This window comes from Cucumis melo, chromosome 4, assembly GCF_025177605.1.
Source record: "Cucumis melo cultivar AY chromosome 4, USDA_Cmelo_AY_1.0, whole genome shotgun sequence".
NCBI lineage: Eukaryota > Viridiplantae > Streptophyta > Magnoliopsida > Cucurbitales > Cucurbitaceae > Cucumis > Cucumis melo.
In genome coordinates, this window is record NC_066860.1 from 5,270,951 (window position 1) to 5,290,195 (window position 19,245).

Sequence of the window (19,245 nt, forward strand, 5' to 3'; positions counted from 1 at the left end):
GTCGCTTTTGATAGTGATGGTGTTGTTAGTGTGGCTAATCAAACACCCATTTTCATCTTTCTTATGGTTGAATAACATTAATCAAATTTATTAGCATTCATGATCCTAACTAAAATATGAACTAAGAAAAATCAAACAATCTTTTATCCTCAATCTTCCCCCTTTGAGCATACACCAATAGCAACTTATTCCACAAAATTTCATTCTTTACCAACATCAAATATTTTCCTAGACTCCTTCACAAACTTCTTCTGGGTAAACCTAGTAACATAACATGCATCTGATTAAACAAAGATCAAGTCGCAGGAAGGTTCCCATTCTTCACATACCTTTTAAAGTATCACTTACCAAGATATCAAATCCATATTGAGCATTTTCTTAAATACATTTCGTGCACAATCAAACTTATTATTACTCAAAAGAGAACCCTTCTTCTTCGTGAACTCATCCAGTCGTCATCTTCCATGTCTTTAACTAGCTTCCATCGTCCGCCTTAGGTCTCATCCGCCTATTGTCATGTCTCCTATTAGCTGTCGAAGGTCTCAACAGCTATTCGACTCTCTATTTTGCATGTTCCTTGCATCCCCAGGGAGCTTGCGGGTCATCGCTGCCAACTCTCAGTTTTCATCTGTCGTTCAAGTCGTCGCCAGATTGTAGTAACCAAAAAATTAACCATGAATTTTGCTATAAAAATACATAAATTAGCTCTCTCTAGATATGGTGTTTGACTACTAAATTTTTCCACTTTTTAAGTTTCTCATAATTCGAGCCCCAAAGGAGAAAGATCGAAATAATTTCAAAATTGTCATTAAATATAATTTACTTTATTGCCCTCAAACTTAAAATTTCTTTCAATATTCTTAAATAATTTTGCTGAAAATGCAAATTTAAAAAACCAGTCATGCTTGCAAATATACAAGTATATTTTGCTATCCAATGCAATTCCTCTAATATTAATATGAATCTCATTCATACTTAGGTTGAATCCAAAGCTGAAACATCTTTATTTCAAACATATATCTTAAAAGTATAAGCAATATTAAAATGTATGACTAAAATATCAACTCAATATGAAAATGTATAATACAATATAATGATTACAAAGGAGTGGTTTTGAGGTTGTTTTGAAGGGGGAGAACATTGATTCCAACAGAATTGAGATAAAGCCCAGATGTACCGTGAAAACTAACAATCTTAGCACCACTTGTAGGAAACACAAACCTTCTTCCTTCTTCTCTACCGAATGGACCATAAATCTGTTTATTGCTTTCTAAACTCAAGGATCGAATCACATAGTGTTGCCCATAGTAACCCATATATCCAACTATTGAAATTAGGTATTCATCTGGATATTCAAGATCCACCTGTCAGTTTTCTTCACTTGTTAGAACATTAATATATAACCTTTACTGGTAGGTTTCAAAATAATACACATGTAAACTTAATTGATATTTTATGCTCATATTTTACATTGTTTATACATTTTAGCAAGCTACTAAAACATTTTCAAAAATAACAAAATTTATTAATAGAATCTAAAATTTTTGTTATATTTTGGGAATATATTTAGCTTTTTTTTTTTTTTCATAATAACTTCCTTTTAATAAGCTGTTTCATTTTTGTAATTTCTAGATTCTTGAGTTTAGTGCTTTCACCACCACACCAAATGCAATTGTAATCAAGTAATTAATAGTGGAGATCTACCTGACACGAACTAAGTTTAAGACATTAAAAATATTTACTTTCGTACGTTCTATGTGGCAAATTCTTCGTTTTTATATATAATATTGTAATTCTTCTTTAATGTGAGTAACGAAGGTGGGATGAAAAAGATGAGTTCACGCACAAAAAATATCCTTATTTAACTTTTTTTTTCTTCAGAAACATTGTCAAAAATAGAAGACAATATTTATAATTCATGCAAAAATTAAGTAATAATTAATTTTGTCATTTTTCTATTTTCAGATAAACTCTAAAATGAAAATGTTGAAATAAGAATTACTTACCGCAGATGTGTGACAACCTCGATTTCCTCCGTGCCTTTCAGACGGTCCATTTTGGTCATATTTAATCGTTATGGAGTTTATGGCTTTTTCATGAGTAATCTCCACGCTCTGTATTGAAGAGAAGGCTGCATCATCCCAATACTCCCCTTCAAATCCTCCGTATTTTCCCAATGACATGGCCACATTCGGAATCTCCATATCATCATCTTTTTCATCTTCATCATCATCCTCTTCCTCCAATGACTTCTCATTTTCCTCGTATTGTATCAGAATGGAATCAGCCCATCGTCCATGATTCACCATGAACTCTCTGATTCCACTGAATTCTCTTTCCTTCCAACCACCTTGCTTCCCTTCTCCTTCCAACAACATAATAATCTTGCTCCTTTTTCTACATATCGACCAACAAAGTGTTATACCATAGATATCATTTTGTAACAAATAAAAGCTTGCTCCTTTTTCTACATATCGACCAATAAAATGTAATACTATATATATCATTTGTAACAAATAAAAGCATGGGTTCCAATCAAATCTCTTAAAAGAAACGTTTTTTTAATCAATCAAAATTAATTCTGGATCACTTTCAAAAACACTTTATAGGCTCTTTTGTTTACCTTTGAATTGGGTCCAAGTAGAGGGGAAGTGATCGAGAGTGAAGGGAAGGCATCGCGAAAGCTATTGAGCCTTGTGTAAGCAGCTTGTAATAGCACAACCCAAATGCATGAACATTAAACTTACAAATGCAATGCTCGCATTCAAAAGCCAAATTTCCTTCACAAGAATGACCACAACTACCACAAGCAGAGTACCCTTTCTTACCTTCTTTCACCAAATTGAGCATATGCCTATGACCTTCAAACTTTGCTGACTTCAGAAATGGATAATCTCCAAGAGCACACTTCATATGTGCTGCAAAATAGCACATCTTGCAACAGTAGTACCACTCATTTCTTCCTCTTTTTTCTTCACAAATATCACAGTAATGTTCATCATCACCTTCCTCGTCTTTATTCACAAATGTGAGGCTTAAAGGATGTTCGTCAAATCTATTTCTCACTGCAAGTGGCAGATTTGCACATTTTGCATCCAAATAAAAGTTGCAATCATCACATCCAAATACAAATTTGTTCTTCAACCCTTCTCCACAACCTCCACATTTATGTTTTCCTTTATCTCTGTAATGAAACAGAGGATGATGTTTGTGACTTGAATGTGAAAATGGGAATGTAATTGCAGCACAGCGAATATCGATTGCATAGCTACATTCTTGACAGTTATAGGCGAAGCCTTGACAGTATTGAAGACAAACACTACATGAGAAAATAAAATCTGGGATATAAACCATATTCAGCTTATGCGAATGAAACAATAACTTTTTGTATCGACTCGTGAATCTTGCACATTCTTCATGCAAATAGAACCTGCACTTTGAACAACCATAATATTCAGTCACTATCAATTGCATACACCCATTACAAACCCTATCATCCTCCCCCGGCCGAAGAATCAACTCATGCTTATGGCTAAAATGCAAAATTTTGTTCATGCCAACACCAACTTCTTCTTCTGTCAGCAATATTCCATCCATCTCTTTTTTCTCTCGACTCTTAGCACAATTCAAATGTGCATCATAACTGCAAATCCGACAAACATATCTAGCAAACGACATGTTTATCTTTCCATTGCAGATTTTGCAAATATTGCAATGACCAGAGAACGTTAGACTTAAAGGATGACGATGATCAAATGTATGGAGAATGGTCGGTTGCTCGGCGCAACTTTTATGCGCGAAAAGATGGCAAATGCTACAAAACCAAGGAACTGCAGATTCAGAATTCTTGCCACAGATTTGACATTTATAAGGAAATGCCTTGTGCAATTTAATGAAGTCATGTTGGTGGTGGAATGAGGGCAAGCACGATACATGAAGATTGAATTTACAGGGTGGACAACTGTAGAAAAAATTGAAGCATATGTTTCTACAGTTGTTACAAAGTATGTTACTCTCAAATGATCGCGCAAAAAGAAACAATGGGTGTTGATGATAACGAAGATTTATAATCTCACGAGACAATTCAGCACATTGTTGATGAAAGTGGGAATCACATTGAGAGCAAAAGTAAGTAGAAATAGAATCAGAACCTGATTTGATACGCAACTGGCACACAGAGCAAACAACGATTCTGTTTTTCCCCCAATGTTGCTGTAGAAAGGTTAACGGATGGGGATGCGTAAAATGGTGAAATTGGTCACCACCGGGGATTTTGGTTAAGCCGGTGGCTTTGGTGTCGGCGATGAGGCATTGTAGGTCAATAACGAAATCACATTGAGGGCAGGAGTACGATTTTCCTGTCGGCTTTTGGCCGCAGCACTTGCAGAATGTGTTGGTGAGGACGACAGATAGAGGGAGCTTGTGATGGGAATGAAAAGGGGTGTGAATTTGAGGAAGAATATCGATGCAAGATTGATGGATATGGAAGCTGCAGTCGGAGTCGGAGCAACTGAACGCTGGTGGATGCCATGGTTTACGACATTTGGAACAATAAACCTCGTCACCATTATTAGAGTTTCCGTATTGGTAAAGGATCAATGGGTGATTGTGCAGCTTCTTAAAATTGCCAATTTCTTCCATTTCATCTCTACTTAACTGTCGATTTTAGCTTAGTTGCTGTCACAGACATGAATATCACTATAATCTTTTTCTTACAATGTATAAATATCAATATTAATTATTAACTAGAGAGAAATATCATTACTTTAGATTATCCCAAAGAAATAGATATGTTAAAGATAAATTTATCATTTCTATCGATACTAAATTTTCTTCATCCAACTTGTTCATAAGTCGGTCCAATTCTCCACTTTTGAGTATTGTTGAGCTAACAAATATATAGATATAGCAGACTTAAAAAGAAATACAATTTGTTGAATAAGCATGAATTTTTTGAAATCTCCAACATTACTTATTCCCAATCATTCATTTTCTTTTCTTTTCTTTTTTCTTAATTTTTTTATTTTGGCCTTACTTTCCCTTGGTACACAAATTTAGGTTTTGATCAATTTCATCTTGTCTTTTACATGAGGCAACTCCAAATATGAAATACATCAAAATTCATAACAAATTTCTTGACCTGTGGAAAGAAACTATAAAAATTATTGGACATAAACCATAAACCTATGAAACTATCATCGAAGTTTTTCACAAAAAGAAAAAAAATTACCAAATTGAATTGTTGCCTAAAAGTTCGTTTGTTCCAACTACTTCCGGCGTCGTTAGTCATGGCAGCGCTACTCCAACGAGTTCAACAGTCTTTCATCGACCCCCATCAATTTCTCAACTCTCCCCTCTCTCTCTCTTTCTTTCTTTGTGATCTTCTTTGTCTTCTGTTTCCATTTTCTTTAAGCTTTATCAGAAAAAGCAATAGACATCTAGAAAAATATTTAGAAAAACGGTTTTGCTGTGGTTAATCATTAATTTCTCTTTAACTTATTTAATTCTTAAGCTTATCAAAACATCTGAGTAATGAAAAATTGATCAAAAGTAGCACACATTTTGTTTTTGTTTTAAAAAATAACATATTTTTTAAAATTCGAAAAACTGTTTTTATTAGTCATTTTTAGACATCATTTCGATCAATCAAGGGTGAGATTGATCATCTAAGATTTCCTAAAATATTAAAATTTTTCAACTTATTCCTTATTTTGGGTTTTCTTGGTCCATCACCGGACACATATAGACCAAGATTCTAGAATTTTTCAAATTTTCTCAAATCTTATTTAATTTATTTTATCTTTTCAAAAAAATTATTCAAATCTTCCGCCAAATCTTAACTAATTTTTGCTATTTTGTCAATCTGCCCAACTATATATTTTATATTACCATTTTTGCTTTTCCTAATTCCTTCCCTTTCTTTAAACAATTCAATTGTCTTATCATAACTTCAAATCAAAACGCCGAGAATTTAGAAAAGAGAAAGAAGAAAGAAGTAGGAGAAACACAACCGTTAATGAGAGGTGGAAGAATTGATCCGGCAGAAGCAAGAAAGAAAGGGAGTGACGGCATTTTCTGAGGCTGAGTAATGTGAAAGAAGGTTTTCGGTTGAAGAAGAGAAGAACTAGGAAAAGGAAAAATGGTAATTTACAATAAATAGTTGGAGAAATTGGTTAAGATTAGGTGAAATATTTGGAAAGGTTTGAAAAAAAATTTTGATAAGATAAAAAAAAGATTGAGGAAGATTTGAAAAGTGGTAGAATCTCAATCTAATTGTCTAACAAGATGCACCAACAAAACTCAAAACAATGGATAAATTGAAAATTTGTAATATTTTAGGGAAATCTTGGTGGTCAATCTCGCTCGAGATTAATCGAGAAAAACATTTTTTTAGAGTTTTCAAAAATGTGCTACTTTTGAAAACGAAAACCAAAAGTATGCTACTTTTGTCAATTTTTCCTTATAACTATCTACCTCACTTCTTATCATATCTATTGTGCCTCCGATCGTTATTGCCAACCAACTTCAACAACCACCACCAATAGACACCTTCGACAAACCTCGACAGCCACCAATTCTAGCAACAATCACCTCCAACTTCGATGACGATGTCACAACCTGCCCCAAAAGTCACTTCATGCGACCTAATGGAGGTATGTTGCCTAAACACTCAACACGTATTACACCACGTGATAAGCACTAAACGCCTAGTAAGTGGAACAACTTCCTAAAGTAGTCTCAACATAGAGCTCCAACTTTGAACTCCAAAGACCTTCTCAACTCAATGCAATGAAAAATAAAAAAACTTAAACAAACAACTAAGAAATTCACTTAACTTTTCCTTTAGCATAAATACTGAACATTGCGGCGAAAATAAATATTTACAAGCTATAGCAAAAAAAATTTGATTCTATCGATGATAGAAACTGATAGACTTCTATCACTTCTTATCAATGACACTGTTCTATCAGTGTCTATCAATGACATTGATAGAAGGATATCAGTGTCTATCAATGACACTGATAGAAGGATATCAGTGTCTATCAAATATTTGTTATCGATAAAATCTGAAATTTTACTGTAGCTTGTAAATATTTTGTCAAATTTACTATTTTTTATAATTCCCCAAGGACAAGATCCCACCAAATCTTACAAAATTCCAAAATCAAATTTTCGCATGCTTCATTAAATTACAATATCAAAATTTTCACTCCCCTCAGTATAAATATGTTTCTGTCCATCTAATATAACCATGATCAATAAGTTAGTCCTTCACAGGTTGTTTGTAGCCTTAGTTGGGTCAAAATACCATTTTACCCCCGAGACGACATCTAACAATTGGTTTAAGGTCCAACCTATAAACCGAACCCCTCTCGGGCTAATGAAAGCGTGGGCCCCTAGTTCAAGACTTGGATTCAATCCTTAAGAAAACAATCTATCTACTAACCCTAAAGTTGTAGTATGAGTGAATTTCGTCTTGCACCCTATGTCCCTAGCCATCTACCAGATCTTACCCCTGAAATGGAGGCTTATTGAGTCAGCGCTGTTGAACTGTCCTCACATATATAGATCTAAGAATAATATTGTTTGAATAAAAGTTCATAATTAGCTCACGATTAAAATTAAGTTACCTAGGTCATCATAATCAAAATAGTCAGTTTTATATAGTCAACGGTATTATAACTTAAAAGTGACTATTTCATTATTCTAGTCTTATGTAAACTCTTTACATAGGATGCCCCCACTTCATGTCTCTACATGAACGATTTAGGATCATATCATTTGTACTAACCACAAAGTGGGCTGCATCCATAGTACTCCCATATATACTTGAACTTGATCCATGTTTAGATATCTACATAAAGTCCAAGTTTACACTAGATAGACTCGAGACTTTAGTTTATTTGATTCAAAATTATAATATTCTTTTTTTCACTAATAAGTCCTTAATAACCACTTTATTGAATAGAATATTATTTAAACTACAAACTATAAGTTTTGGGACATAAATTCCAACAAATGGGTATTTCTAAATTCATATCGAAAGTTTAAGAATATTTTTGAAACTATTAAAAGTTCAATGATATTTTTCTCACATGGTACAAAGCTTAGGGGTATATATTATACAATTTAACCTTTAGAATAATCATCAATCTTTTAGAAGACTATCCGATCTTGATATTCTAAAATTTAATTAGTGCTGCTTTGAAGCTTGAAATTGTGAAGTTGGTTTGCATAGCTTGTGTTTGAAGATCGGAGGGTGTGAATAATAGTGGTGCTTTTGTTTATATATAACTCTTCTTTGGTCTGTAAACTATAAAAACAAAACCCACTAGAAGTTATACAACTTTGAACCCTTTTGTATCTTGGTTTTTAATCTTTTTTCTTGTCTTCTTTTCTTTCTTTTTTTTTTAGTTTCTATTTGCTTTTATTTTAATTCTCAAACTTCTAAAACATTCCCACTTATTTTTATCAGAATTAGTCGACGTTTGAGCTTTTGAGTGGCATTAATATATTGAAATCATTAAGTTTGTGTTGGAGCATATAGAGATTTTTTATATATAATTATAAAAAATAGATTAAAGAGGGAAAAATTGAGTTCTTTCAGTAAATATATGTAACAAGTAGAGATTAAGAAAAAAACTAAAGGGTATTTTGGACACTGAATTAATTATTATAGTAAGTGGTTATGATAGTTTATGAGTAATAATCATTTGTACTTAGGGTATAGATTATTATAATTTGAATTATAATAGTATGTATCTAAAATGTAAGTTATTTTAGTTTAAGTAAGAAATAGTAAAATACTATAAAAAATAAAAAAAATATATAAAATACTAAAAATTATAGTAAGCGATAAATATTTTACCAAAAATGATTTTGAAATGGTAACGATCATAACTAATTAATTAGAGATTACAAAATACTATTTACCTTATAAACTGGTGGTTTAAATAGTTGGGACGCGAAACCTCTAGCCCACCCCACGTACATGCAATTGGGTTCCAAATAACTCCCAAGTATTCTATAAAATAAATAGTAAAATGGAGTTATTGTGCAACTTTAATACCTTGTACCAGCTTCTAAGTTGATGCATGGCCAAACCACCCACTAAAGTTTTATATTAAACTTCAGCTTCAGTTCTCACAGCCTTCAGTTCTCAGTCATTATAATTCTTATCTAAAAGGTAAATTTTCAAGATATGATGCATATAGATAATTGATGGTGTGTGAGAACCAACTTTCAATAAATTAGAGTAAAATTTTAAGACAGGGACTTAATCAATAAAAAAATCTATACAAAATTGAAGTTCAACAAACATTTTAAAACTGAATTATCAAAGTGAATATGAATATTGATTCGAAGAATAAAAATCAGAATTTGGAAAAATTTGGAGATCGCAATAACAAAAGAAAAATGGATAGATGTTTAGGCACTAAAACATATTTAAACCTGTGTGTATGCGCACAGAAAAATGAATCTTTTGCTCCCAAGCAGTTGTCATTTCCATGAAACTGTAGATAAAGTCGTTTTAGTAGTAGTTGAGTATCTATTTCCAAGAGAGAAGGAATAATCATTAATAAAGATGGAATATGTATGGTATATTATAGCATGCAACTGAATGAGAAAAGGAAAGAGATAACCAACCATAAAAAGGAAGGGTAAGTTTCACTAGCCTGTTTTACACATCCAAAGTTGGGTTGAAACTTTTGTTATGGGCGCATCTATGTGTCAAGAGATAGGCTAAGAATTGGATCTAATCCTCCACCAGGCTGTAAATTCTCGAGAAAATTCTACTTGCTGTTGATATTTTTAAATGAAAAGAAAAGAGACTTTTTAAAGGATTTCACTACAGCCAGTCCTCTCGACACTCTTTCTAGCGTCTGCTCAACAAAACGAATCATATCTTTTAGCCTTAAATATATATTCGTCAACTTGCATCGATCCCACTACACAAACACTCCACCTCCAGTATATAAGGAGCAAAGGACAATCATGCTCTTACCATCCCTCAACTTCTTCCTTCTTTCCCCTCTTATTGAGACATACTTTTCCCCAACCTTCTTTGTCAACTACCAGCATACATTCCCCTTTTTCAGTGCCAAACTAACTGAAAATAATGGCGTCAAGCTCTGTCACATCGACACATGGCTTTTACTCATCCTGGACCAAAAAGGAAAACAAGAAATTTGAGGAGGCATTGGCCTTCTTTGACGAGGACACACCAGACCGTTTTGAGAAAGTAGCGAGGGCTGTTGGTGGTGGGAAAACCGCTGAGGAAGCAAGAAGGCTTTATGAGTTACTAGTACGAGATGTCAGAAAAATAGAAGCTGGTCAAGTCCAAATACCCCTTTACAAGAACGCTGGATGTAATGGCAGAGGGTATGCTGACCAGCAGAGGTAATATCCAACTTGCTGAACATTTCCTCTCCGAAATCACTCCAAACCCTGTGTCCTATCTCAGTAATCTTCTCCTTTCTACTAGTACATTAGAATAAATGTCCTTCACAAGAAACTTATGTCCTATAATTCCTATAGAAATATATTGAGCCAATTTTATAGCTAGCTCGTCGTTAAATTATGGTTTAGTGCAGAAATGTATTAACGGATGACTGACTTTTCATTTCAGCAATCTATATAACATGACACTTAGAACTTCTATTTCATTTTTGAAGTGGATCAAGCAAAAAAACTGATAATTATTTCAAAATTAAGTTAAAAGGGAGACGGTATTAAATACTAATACAATTGGCAGTTATGATTAGGAATGAATGACTAATGAGTACGTTGATGGTGCTGAGTAGCTCTGCCTGTCATCTGAGTCACAGAAAAAATGTTGATAACAGGATATTGCAAATCTTAAGACAGGATTTATCGTAAATAACGATGTAGAATAGACCTTGAAGGTTCAAAACTTGTCCACGTATCCCTTAAATGCATCCCTTCTTTTTCTAGTGGCTACCACTTGACTAAAATGCCGGGCATTCCCCTGGTCCAATGCAGATCTATCTTGTGAGTCTGTGACTACGTAATTTCCTAACATTTTCCATTATCCATTCGTATATTCAACTTTCTACGCACCCCACATGATATCTAATCTCAAATGCACATGATCCCATAATTTGGAATCCACCCCCATTATGTATAATTTTGTACTATGATTATCATCTCCACCGCTCCCATCTTATCATACCCTTAATTTCCCTCCTTTTATATGCAGTAAATAAGAAAATAGTCAGGATAAGTTCAATGAAAAAATGAAAAGCAAACAAACTTGTTTACACCCTAACGGAGCTCAGCTTCAGGAGAGAACAAGAAACATTTCCAATTCCCATATCTGAGGATTGATCAACCCTAATTTTTAACACCATAAAAGAATCAAATGAATTTGAAGTAGGTCCATAATCACATCAGAATACAAACCAGAAAGATGATTAAATTAAACTAAACAATAAAAAGAATCGCTTAATATCAGCCTTCAATTAGACCGTGCAGAGTACCAAATCAACAGGAGAGTGGATACAAAATGTATAGCGCGATGGACAAAAGAACATGAAGGAATCAATGGGAGATGTGCGATCGTGACTTACATAAAGTGTAACTGACCTTTACAACGATGAGATAGCAGTAGGAATGACAAGATAGAGATAGCTGATTCGATTTGATAATGACTTGAACATTCGATCTGAATTAGGAACCGGAGCGTCAACAAAGAACTGAGCCGATGGTCTTGGAGAGGGCTATTACAGTTGCTTCCGGTAAAGCGAGATTGAAAATTGAGTCCGTTCAGTCATTTGAGAAACAATTTACGCGGGAATATCCCTAAAATTGATTGGATCTACCAACTTGGCCAATAATAATAACAATAGTAATAATAATATTATTTAGGGTATTTCAAAAAATAGCAAACAAAATTCATACCTCTCTACTGTATTTTATAAATAGTTTCTTTCCGTTATATTTTTGTTATATTTTGTAAATAGTTTTTATTATATTATTTATTATTATTTTATTTCGTTTATTTTGAATTGGCATATTATTATGGAGGTGTTTCAAAAAATAATATAATTTAAGCTTCGTAAAAACAACCACAGGAAAGACAAAAAAAATCATTATATTTTATTTTTCTATGAAGTATAAATATCTGTTCATTTTATTATTTTTGACAATTTTTCTATTATTATTATTGCAATTTCTGAAATTGAAATTAGAACTACGGCGAAAAACAACATAAGTAGAATTATCTGCGAAAAAATGGACCGACCATAATGAAATTTTTGAAAATCGAAATAACTTTAGTGGCAAATTGCAAAAACAAGTCATAAGATTGTATGGATGAAGGTCTGACTAAAACAAAATTAGCTTTCATGCAACAAAAAATGTGTGATCGCTAAATAATAAAATTGCAATTTTGTTTTTGTCATTTCTCCATCGATATAATTTCCTTTTAACTAAATGATCATTTCTTAGTTTTTGTTGTGTTCTTTCAAACAACATTCGTAAAAGAAGTTCAAATTTTAAAATAATATTGAACATAAACAGTCTTGCAATATTTAAACTTAGATCATTTTTACTTTTTGAGTTTTAAAGTTAAAAGATTGTTTAAGTTTTTGTTCAATTTACAAGCATGGTTGGAACGAACACGAAATATCATACGAAAAAATTGGTCATTTAACTGAAAAGAAGTTGTGTCGACAAACATTTGACTAACCAAAACAAAATTACCGTTCGTGCAACTAAAGGTGCTCAATCACTTACCTTTGTTCACATAGCAAAAGGTGCACGATCATGAACATGACGTCAACGATCATGCACCTTTAGCTACACAGATGTTAATTTCGTGTTGTCATATCTTGGATAAAGCATAAAAATGGTGCAGTTTGTAAAAAAAAAAAGATATACCCAAAAAATATAATATGTTTAGTTTGTGATTTAGTAGATATATACACCTATTTATTTACAACATCAAATTTTAGTGACATATAGTTGTAATATTTTTTGGCAGGTATGGCCAAAATTGCTGTCTATTTCGATAGTTTTTTCAATGAATCCAACAATTATGTTAGTTTTAGTGTGTTTGAAATAATAATGATGAAATAATAATGAATGAACATATGTCCTATAAATAATTGTATAATATCCTTAGATTCAAGTTTGGCAGTTTTTTTAATATGAATAATATTGATATATATCTTTGTCTGGGTCCTATAGAATGTCTTCAGAAGGATTTGGCTATAACCAATGATAACAATGTTAAATGGGTTTACCATATAATAACATCTAATGTTGAGCAACACAATGTCGACCTTATTGTTCATTCAGTTGGCCTTTTAGTAATTTCTTTGGGTTCATCATCTTCAAGTTCATTTCAAACTAAAATCCATTCAGATGGGGATCTTTTTTTTTTTAAACATAGATATGTCTAAGATAGATTCCAACTTTACACTAAAAACCCACGACATGTTTTCAACCAAATCTTTGTTGAAACAGTCCATGCAAATCATTGCTATCAGAGAGAATTTTCAATATGTTACAAGAAAATCAAATAAGGAAGTGTTGATTTTGCAGTGCGTAATTGAATATTGCAAATGGTTATTGTGTGCTTCTTGTTGTTTTCATGGGGATAGGACATTATGGGTTCTTACTAGGTTTGATTCTGAACATACATGTTTAGTAGATGTTCCACTAACAAATCATAGACAGACTACCTTTTCGGTTATCAAGGACTTGATAAAGAACAAAATAAGTTTAGTTGGTTATGAATTGTCCACTCCCAAAGATATAGTTCATTACATTCTTGTTGAACATGGTTTAAGCATATCTTACCAAAAAGCATGGCGTGCACGTGAGGCTACATTAGATGAGATTAGAGGATCTCTAAAGGACTCCTACAAGATGATACCTAAATTTGCTTACATGTTAGAACTCAACAACCCAGGTATATTGATAATATACGTCATTATATATGTACTTTTTTTTTTTGAAAATTTTCGTACTATTAATGTACGTATTTTTCAAGTTCATAAGTTATGTTGTTGAATACAAAGTTGATGATCGATGGTAGATTTCTATACTTCTTCATGGCATTATCTGCTTTTATTTCTTGTTGGCAACATTGTCGTCCAATCATTTCTATCAATGGAACAAGTCTCAAGAAGATAATTATCTGCTTCATCACCTGATGCCAATGATTAGATATTTCCACTAGCTTTTTGTGTAGTCAATTCTGACAATGATTCCTCTTGAGGTGGTTTTGCAACCAATTGAAGAGAATTATAGGTGGGAGGAATGACATTGTAATAATATCTAACAGGCATAAAAGTATCTGCAAAGCCATAGAGGTAGTATTTCCCAACATTCTACATTGCATGTGCCTTTTGTTCATTTATTTAGAAACTTGAAGATGAAGTATAAAAGAATAGTTGATATTATGTGGCAAGGCTTATAATATTGTAGACTTTGAACACGAGATGCGTTTGTGGATTCTTTTGCCCCTAGTATACGTGAAGAGCTTTAATCAATTGGTTTTTTTAGGAGGTCTCGTGCGTACTCACCACGTAGAAAATATAGTGTCATGACCACTAATATATTCTGAGAGTTTGAATTCTGCCATGATCAAGGTTAGGGAGTTACCAATATGTTCCATGCTTGAGGTTTTGTAAATGATGTTGCAGATATGGTTTTTTTATCCAAGAAATGAAGTTGATTATCAAGTTATAGATTTTACAAAAACAATTGAAGGTATATTAAGAGAACAAATTGAACACAGTCGATCAATGTAGGTATGTTGCATTTATATATTTGTTTACATATTCTGTATATACATCAACACATTAAATATTTATCTTATACAATTGTGGTTTATCTTTTCGATGTAGGTCAATCCGATTAACAATATAAAATACCAAGTCATCGATGGCACCTCTCAATATGTGGTGTACTTACCTTCAAAGGTTTGTAGTTGCAGGATGTGTGATATATTGAAAATACCTTGTGTGCATGCATGTGCTGTTTTCACCATGAAGCATCTGTTAATTAAGTCATATGTGTCACTTTTTAATTTGAACAGCACTTTGAGTTCAATATATAGAGGATTAATAAATCCCTTAGGCGATCATCGACAATGGCAAATACTTGACGATGTTATGTCGATTCTCATTCTCCCACCAAATGTAAAATGTGCAGTTGGTCAACCGAAGAAGATTAGAATTTCTTTTAAAATGGGGTTCAAGAGAAGCGTTAAATGTGGTCGTTGTGGGCATAACCGAAAAAGATGCAAGCTTTCCTTGTTGAACTAGTTTTCCTTGATTTATGTTGTTTTATACTTCTATTTTAAATATTTAGATTTCAATATTGTTAAACTTCAATTTTTAATTTAACTATATCATTTTCATAATTTTCCTCAAATTTCCAGAATTGAACATATCTACCTATGTTGTTTACATAATTTTTCATAGTTTTCTATTCACCAACAATGTAGTATTTACTAAGCTAATTATTGGATATTGAATTATTATTTACGTAATATTATTGCACATATACCATTTGTTAAACATTTTCTTTATTCAACCAGATTATCTTCTTTCCATTCACCTTGGATATTCAAAACTTTCATCAAAGTCCCTACCTCGCAAATATATTCAACTTTCGTCCAACATTATTACCTCCTATTGTAATATACATAAGCCAATTTAACATATATGCAATTATATTGTATATAAAAAGTTATATACGCAGTATAATTCCATGTATACGATAAATAAACCAATTTAGCGCATTCTCTCCATTCAACCAGCTTCTCATCAAATTCCTTTGATCTTCAAAACTCTGATAAGTGTACCTACATAGCAAACATATTAAACTTTCCTCCAACATTATTATATCCTACTTATCACATACATTACATATTTTTCACCATATCACTCATCCATGTTACTGTAAACGGATTCATCATTACATATATAAAATCATATCAAAAACATATGCTTGCAACTGTTTAATGTTGTAAATCACAAAAACATTTACCAAAACATTAACTAACCAAACAAAATCAAATCAGAATCACATAAAACATGTTTCTACATTCAACTTTCATCAATTTCTCTATTCTATTCAACTTTAATATACCAAAGTCCTTGTAAGAGTAGTTTAAAATTCAGTCATTTAAATCTTTCACTATTGAACTTTACTTTTTCTTTTTTTGGCTCCGTCAATCCAAATTTCGTTGTGAATGGAGATCTAATTATCCTTGAAGGTAGAGTTCATCTTCTCATACTCCTCCTTACAGCCTGCTGATAAGTAAATAAGGTACACAACATTAATAATATACGTACAATGATTGTAGCACTTTTTCCTAACTACACTTTTCTGAATCGGTGTTTTTTCTATTTTTTTTTTCTTCTACATAAAGCATAATAAACATAAATTAATTATTTTCACACTACATTTAAATTCAAAAGTAATAATTATATTTACAAACATACTTACCTTCATTTTGATTGCTTTCTTTTCAATTTTATCTACTTCTTTCAATAAAGTTGTGCTATATATGTCATCAGCGCAATCATTTTGGTCATCATGATCATCAAAATAGTGAGTATGTAATATATAAAGCAACACAAAATTATATGAAATAATAAAGTACTATCACATCTATTTATATTGATAATATACATGTTGTCCTTCAATTTCATTATCATTTTGTCCATCATGAGCATCATGATAGTGAGTATGTAATATATACATCTAAACAGGATTTTATTAAGTAATAAAGTACTACCACATATATGGATATTGATAATATCTGTTGTCCTTCATTTTCATTATCATTATTCTTCGCTCTAATTTCTTCACCATTATTTGTGAGACTGTTCCCTCCATCGTTCTCATTATTCTTATCCCTCTTTGTGTTTTCATTTTCTTCCATTGTTGGACTACTTTTCTCTTTCAACAGTTTTTTTAGCCCTTCAACCTCCACAAGCAGTTTGTCCATCTTCCAGTTCAATGCTTCATTACTAGCCATCATTAATTTCTAAAATTTTAAGAAGTATTCAGGAACCTTCACATTCATATGCTCAACTTGTCTTGAGCATTCTCCCTTTTCAAATCTTTTTTCAGTTTCCTTCGTAGTTTGCCTTTCATGGAATGTGCTTCGTTCCACAAAAGCTTCTTCAAGAAACATAGCCTTGAATTCAAACTGTTGCTGGAATGACATGGGAAAAACAATACAGAATAAATATTGGTACATTTATAATATTCACAGTAATTATAAAATATACAGTAATTACAACATACATGATTATTGTTAAAGACTCTCTCTAAAAGATCCTTCCATTCTGGGTGGTTGTCAACAACCTAGTTAAGTATGCATACATTCCACTCATTACTTTTTTTGCACAAATATGGAAGGTTCAGTCAATAGTGGTATACATTCATGCACCCATACCAAAAAAGAGAAGGTAAATCCAGATATGTCAATCGCTGGGGTAGAAGGGTTTTTGATCGATTTTTTTATAGAATCTAATAAAATATTATATCCTATTCTACCCCATGGATAAACATCAAATTGGTTTTCATCATCGACCAATTTGATGTGGTCCAAATCTACCCCCGTTGTTAAATATTTTTCCAATAAGAAATTCTCAAGGAAGTAAATTTTGGTCATCTTAACTTTGTCGTCATTCTTCAATTTTTTTTATTCATTAACAGAAATGAGACACTTGACCTCAGAATAAGGTTTTCATTCTTGAAGTATTTGGTCAAAAATTTATCCTTTACTTTAGAAATATCCACTAGGGGTAAGATGACCAAAATTTAATCCAATTATCGCTTCGAATTCCCTAATATCAAATTTGGCTAAAGTTCCTTCGAAGTTGAACCATAGTTCATCCTCTTTAGTTAATGTACATTGACATCTTATAATGTAGTATAACAATTGACTCTAGAATTTTGAAATTTTCAAGTCTAGGAAACTACCAAAGGTTGATTTTCTAAATGATTCTAATTGTTTGCTATTGAATTTCCTTCTAATATTTCTAAGGACGTATTGGTGCGCCCTGCAAAGATAAATAATAGAAAAATATCATACAATGTATACTTCAGATATACTACTATATCATATGTGAGGCAGTATATATATATAATGGCATAATTACTACCTTATAAACATCCTTCACGGCATCACTATTTTGCCTCCCTTTTTTCTCCACTCTAGATTTCTAAAATCATTATAACATTAATATTCCAGTACCATTTTATAGTGATAAATACGTTACATTGTATGTTTAAAAATAAATAAACTAATTATATTATATCTTTTTATTTTATATCCTTCCTCCTTTTAAAAATTAGTTCTAATTTAATGATAAGAGAAAAAGAAAGAGAGAAACATGCTCAAATGAGCACAAATAAATTTAGTAGGAGGTTCAAACTTCTGTAAAGGCTGAAACTAGTAAAGACAAAATAGTTGCCCTACTTTTGCAAATATTTTTACAAACCTACCATATTTTCATGCAATCTTCAAATCTTCTTAAACACCACTTCCTTTAAGCTAAATGACCACTCGTTATTATGTGTTTTGTTTCTTCCTATCATGCATGTAAATTGAACAAAATATCAAAATATTTTTATTTTTTAAATGGTCGCTTCACAAAGTTTAAACTTTAAGTCATAAATATATGGAAGCTCAACCTATTAGATAATATAGGGTTCTATTTCAAAATTAATTAACAATGTGAGGAGTAGTCATCTATCTTATAAGTGTGTGAGATCTCCTATTTCTATTTAAAGTTGTTTTCAAATATATTAAAAAGAGCCAACTTATTTATAAATATAGTAACCATTATTTTTTTTATTTGACCAAATACTCTTTTGAACTTTTATGGGCTTTGTATACCATTTTATATCATTTAGGACTCCTCTCGGATAAATAAAACTGTAGGGATTTGAAGCATAAGACCTTATGAACAAACTTGCTCTAATACCATCTTAAATCATTGATTAAATAAATGTTTAAGCAAATGGATGAAGAAAAATTTATTTTTATATCATCTAACATTGATTCTTAACATTCTTATCATAATCTAGGAAGAGGTATTATTATTTGTATCTACTTAGTAGATATGTCTAGCATGTAAGTCATGTTTTTGTATGCATAAAATCGACTCATTGTAAGTCATCCTTATATATATTGAACATGTAAATAGACCTTTGACAACAATCCTATTTTTTGTGCATGTTTTAACT

General features: G+C 31.9%; 2 protein-coding genes and 1 long non-coding RNA gene across 3 annotated transcripts; 1 reads left to right on the plus strand and 2 right to left on the minus strand.

Annotated features, from left to right (window-relative positions):
- Window positions 1-980: 980 nt before the first annotated feature.
- On the minus strand, window positions 981-5,487 carry LOC103503941 (uncharacterized). Its single transcript, XM_008468333.3, has 4 exons — window positions 5,231-5,487; window positions 2,624-4,677; window positions 2,007-2,397; window positions 981-1,364 (listed from the first exon to the last, which is right to left on the minus strand). The coding sequence occupies exons 2-4, from the start codon at window positions 4,639-4,641 to the stop codon at window positions 1,098-1,100; spliced, it is 2,676 nt and encodes an 891-aa protein (XP_008466555.2). The 5' UTR covers window positions 4,642-4,677; window positions 5,231-5,487; the 3' UTR covers window positions 981-1,097.
- Window positions 5,488-8,733: 3,246 nt separating this feature from the next.
- On the minus strand, window positions 8,734-11,808 carry LOC127148835 (uncharacterized). Its single transcript, XR_007819968.1, has 3 exons — window positions 11,608-11,808; window positions 9,454-9,515; window positions 8,734-9,025 (listed from the first exon to the last, which is right to left on the minus strand). It is a non-coding gene; the product is annotated as an uncharacterized LOC127148835 (long non-coding RNA).
- LOC103503940 (protein RADIALIS-like 4) lies at window positions 9,877-10,566 on the plus strand. Its single transcript, XM_008468332.3, has one exon. The coding sequence runs from the start codon at window positions 10,121-10,123 to the stop codon at window positions 10,403-10,405; it is 285 nt and encodes a 94-aa protein (XP_008466554.1). The 5' UTR covers window positions 9,877-10,120; the 3' UTR covers window positions 10,406-10,566.
- Window positions 11,809-19,245: the final 7,437 nt, after the last annotated feature.

Coding starts and splice junctions, on each gene's coding strand:
- LOC103503941 (XM_008468333.3), bottom strand. CDS start 4,641: ATGGAAGAAATTGGCAATTTTAAGAAGCTGCACAATCACCCATTGATC. Junction 2,398..2,623: donor TACTTGGACCCAATTCAAAG/GTAAACAAAAGA, acceptor GTCGATATGTAG/AAAAAGGAGCAAGATTATTA. Junction 1,365..2,006: donor GAGGTTGTCACACATCTGCG/GTAAGTAATTCT, acceptor GAAAACTGACAG/GTGGATCTTGAATATCCAGA.
- LOC103503940 (XM_008468332.3), top strand. CDS start 10,121: ATGGCGTCAAGCTCTGTCACATCGACACATGGCTTTTACTCATCCTGG.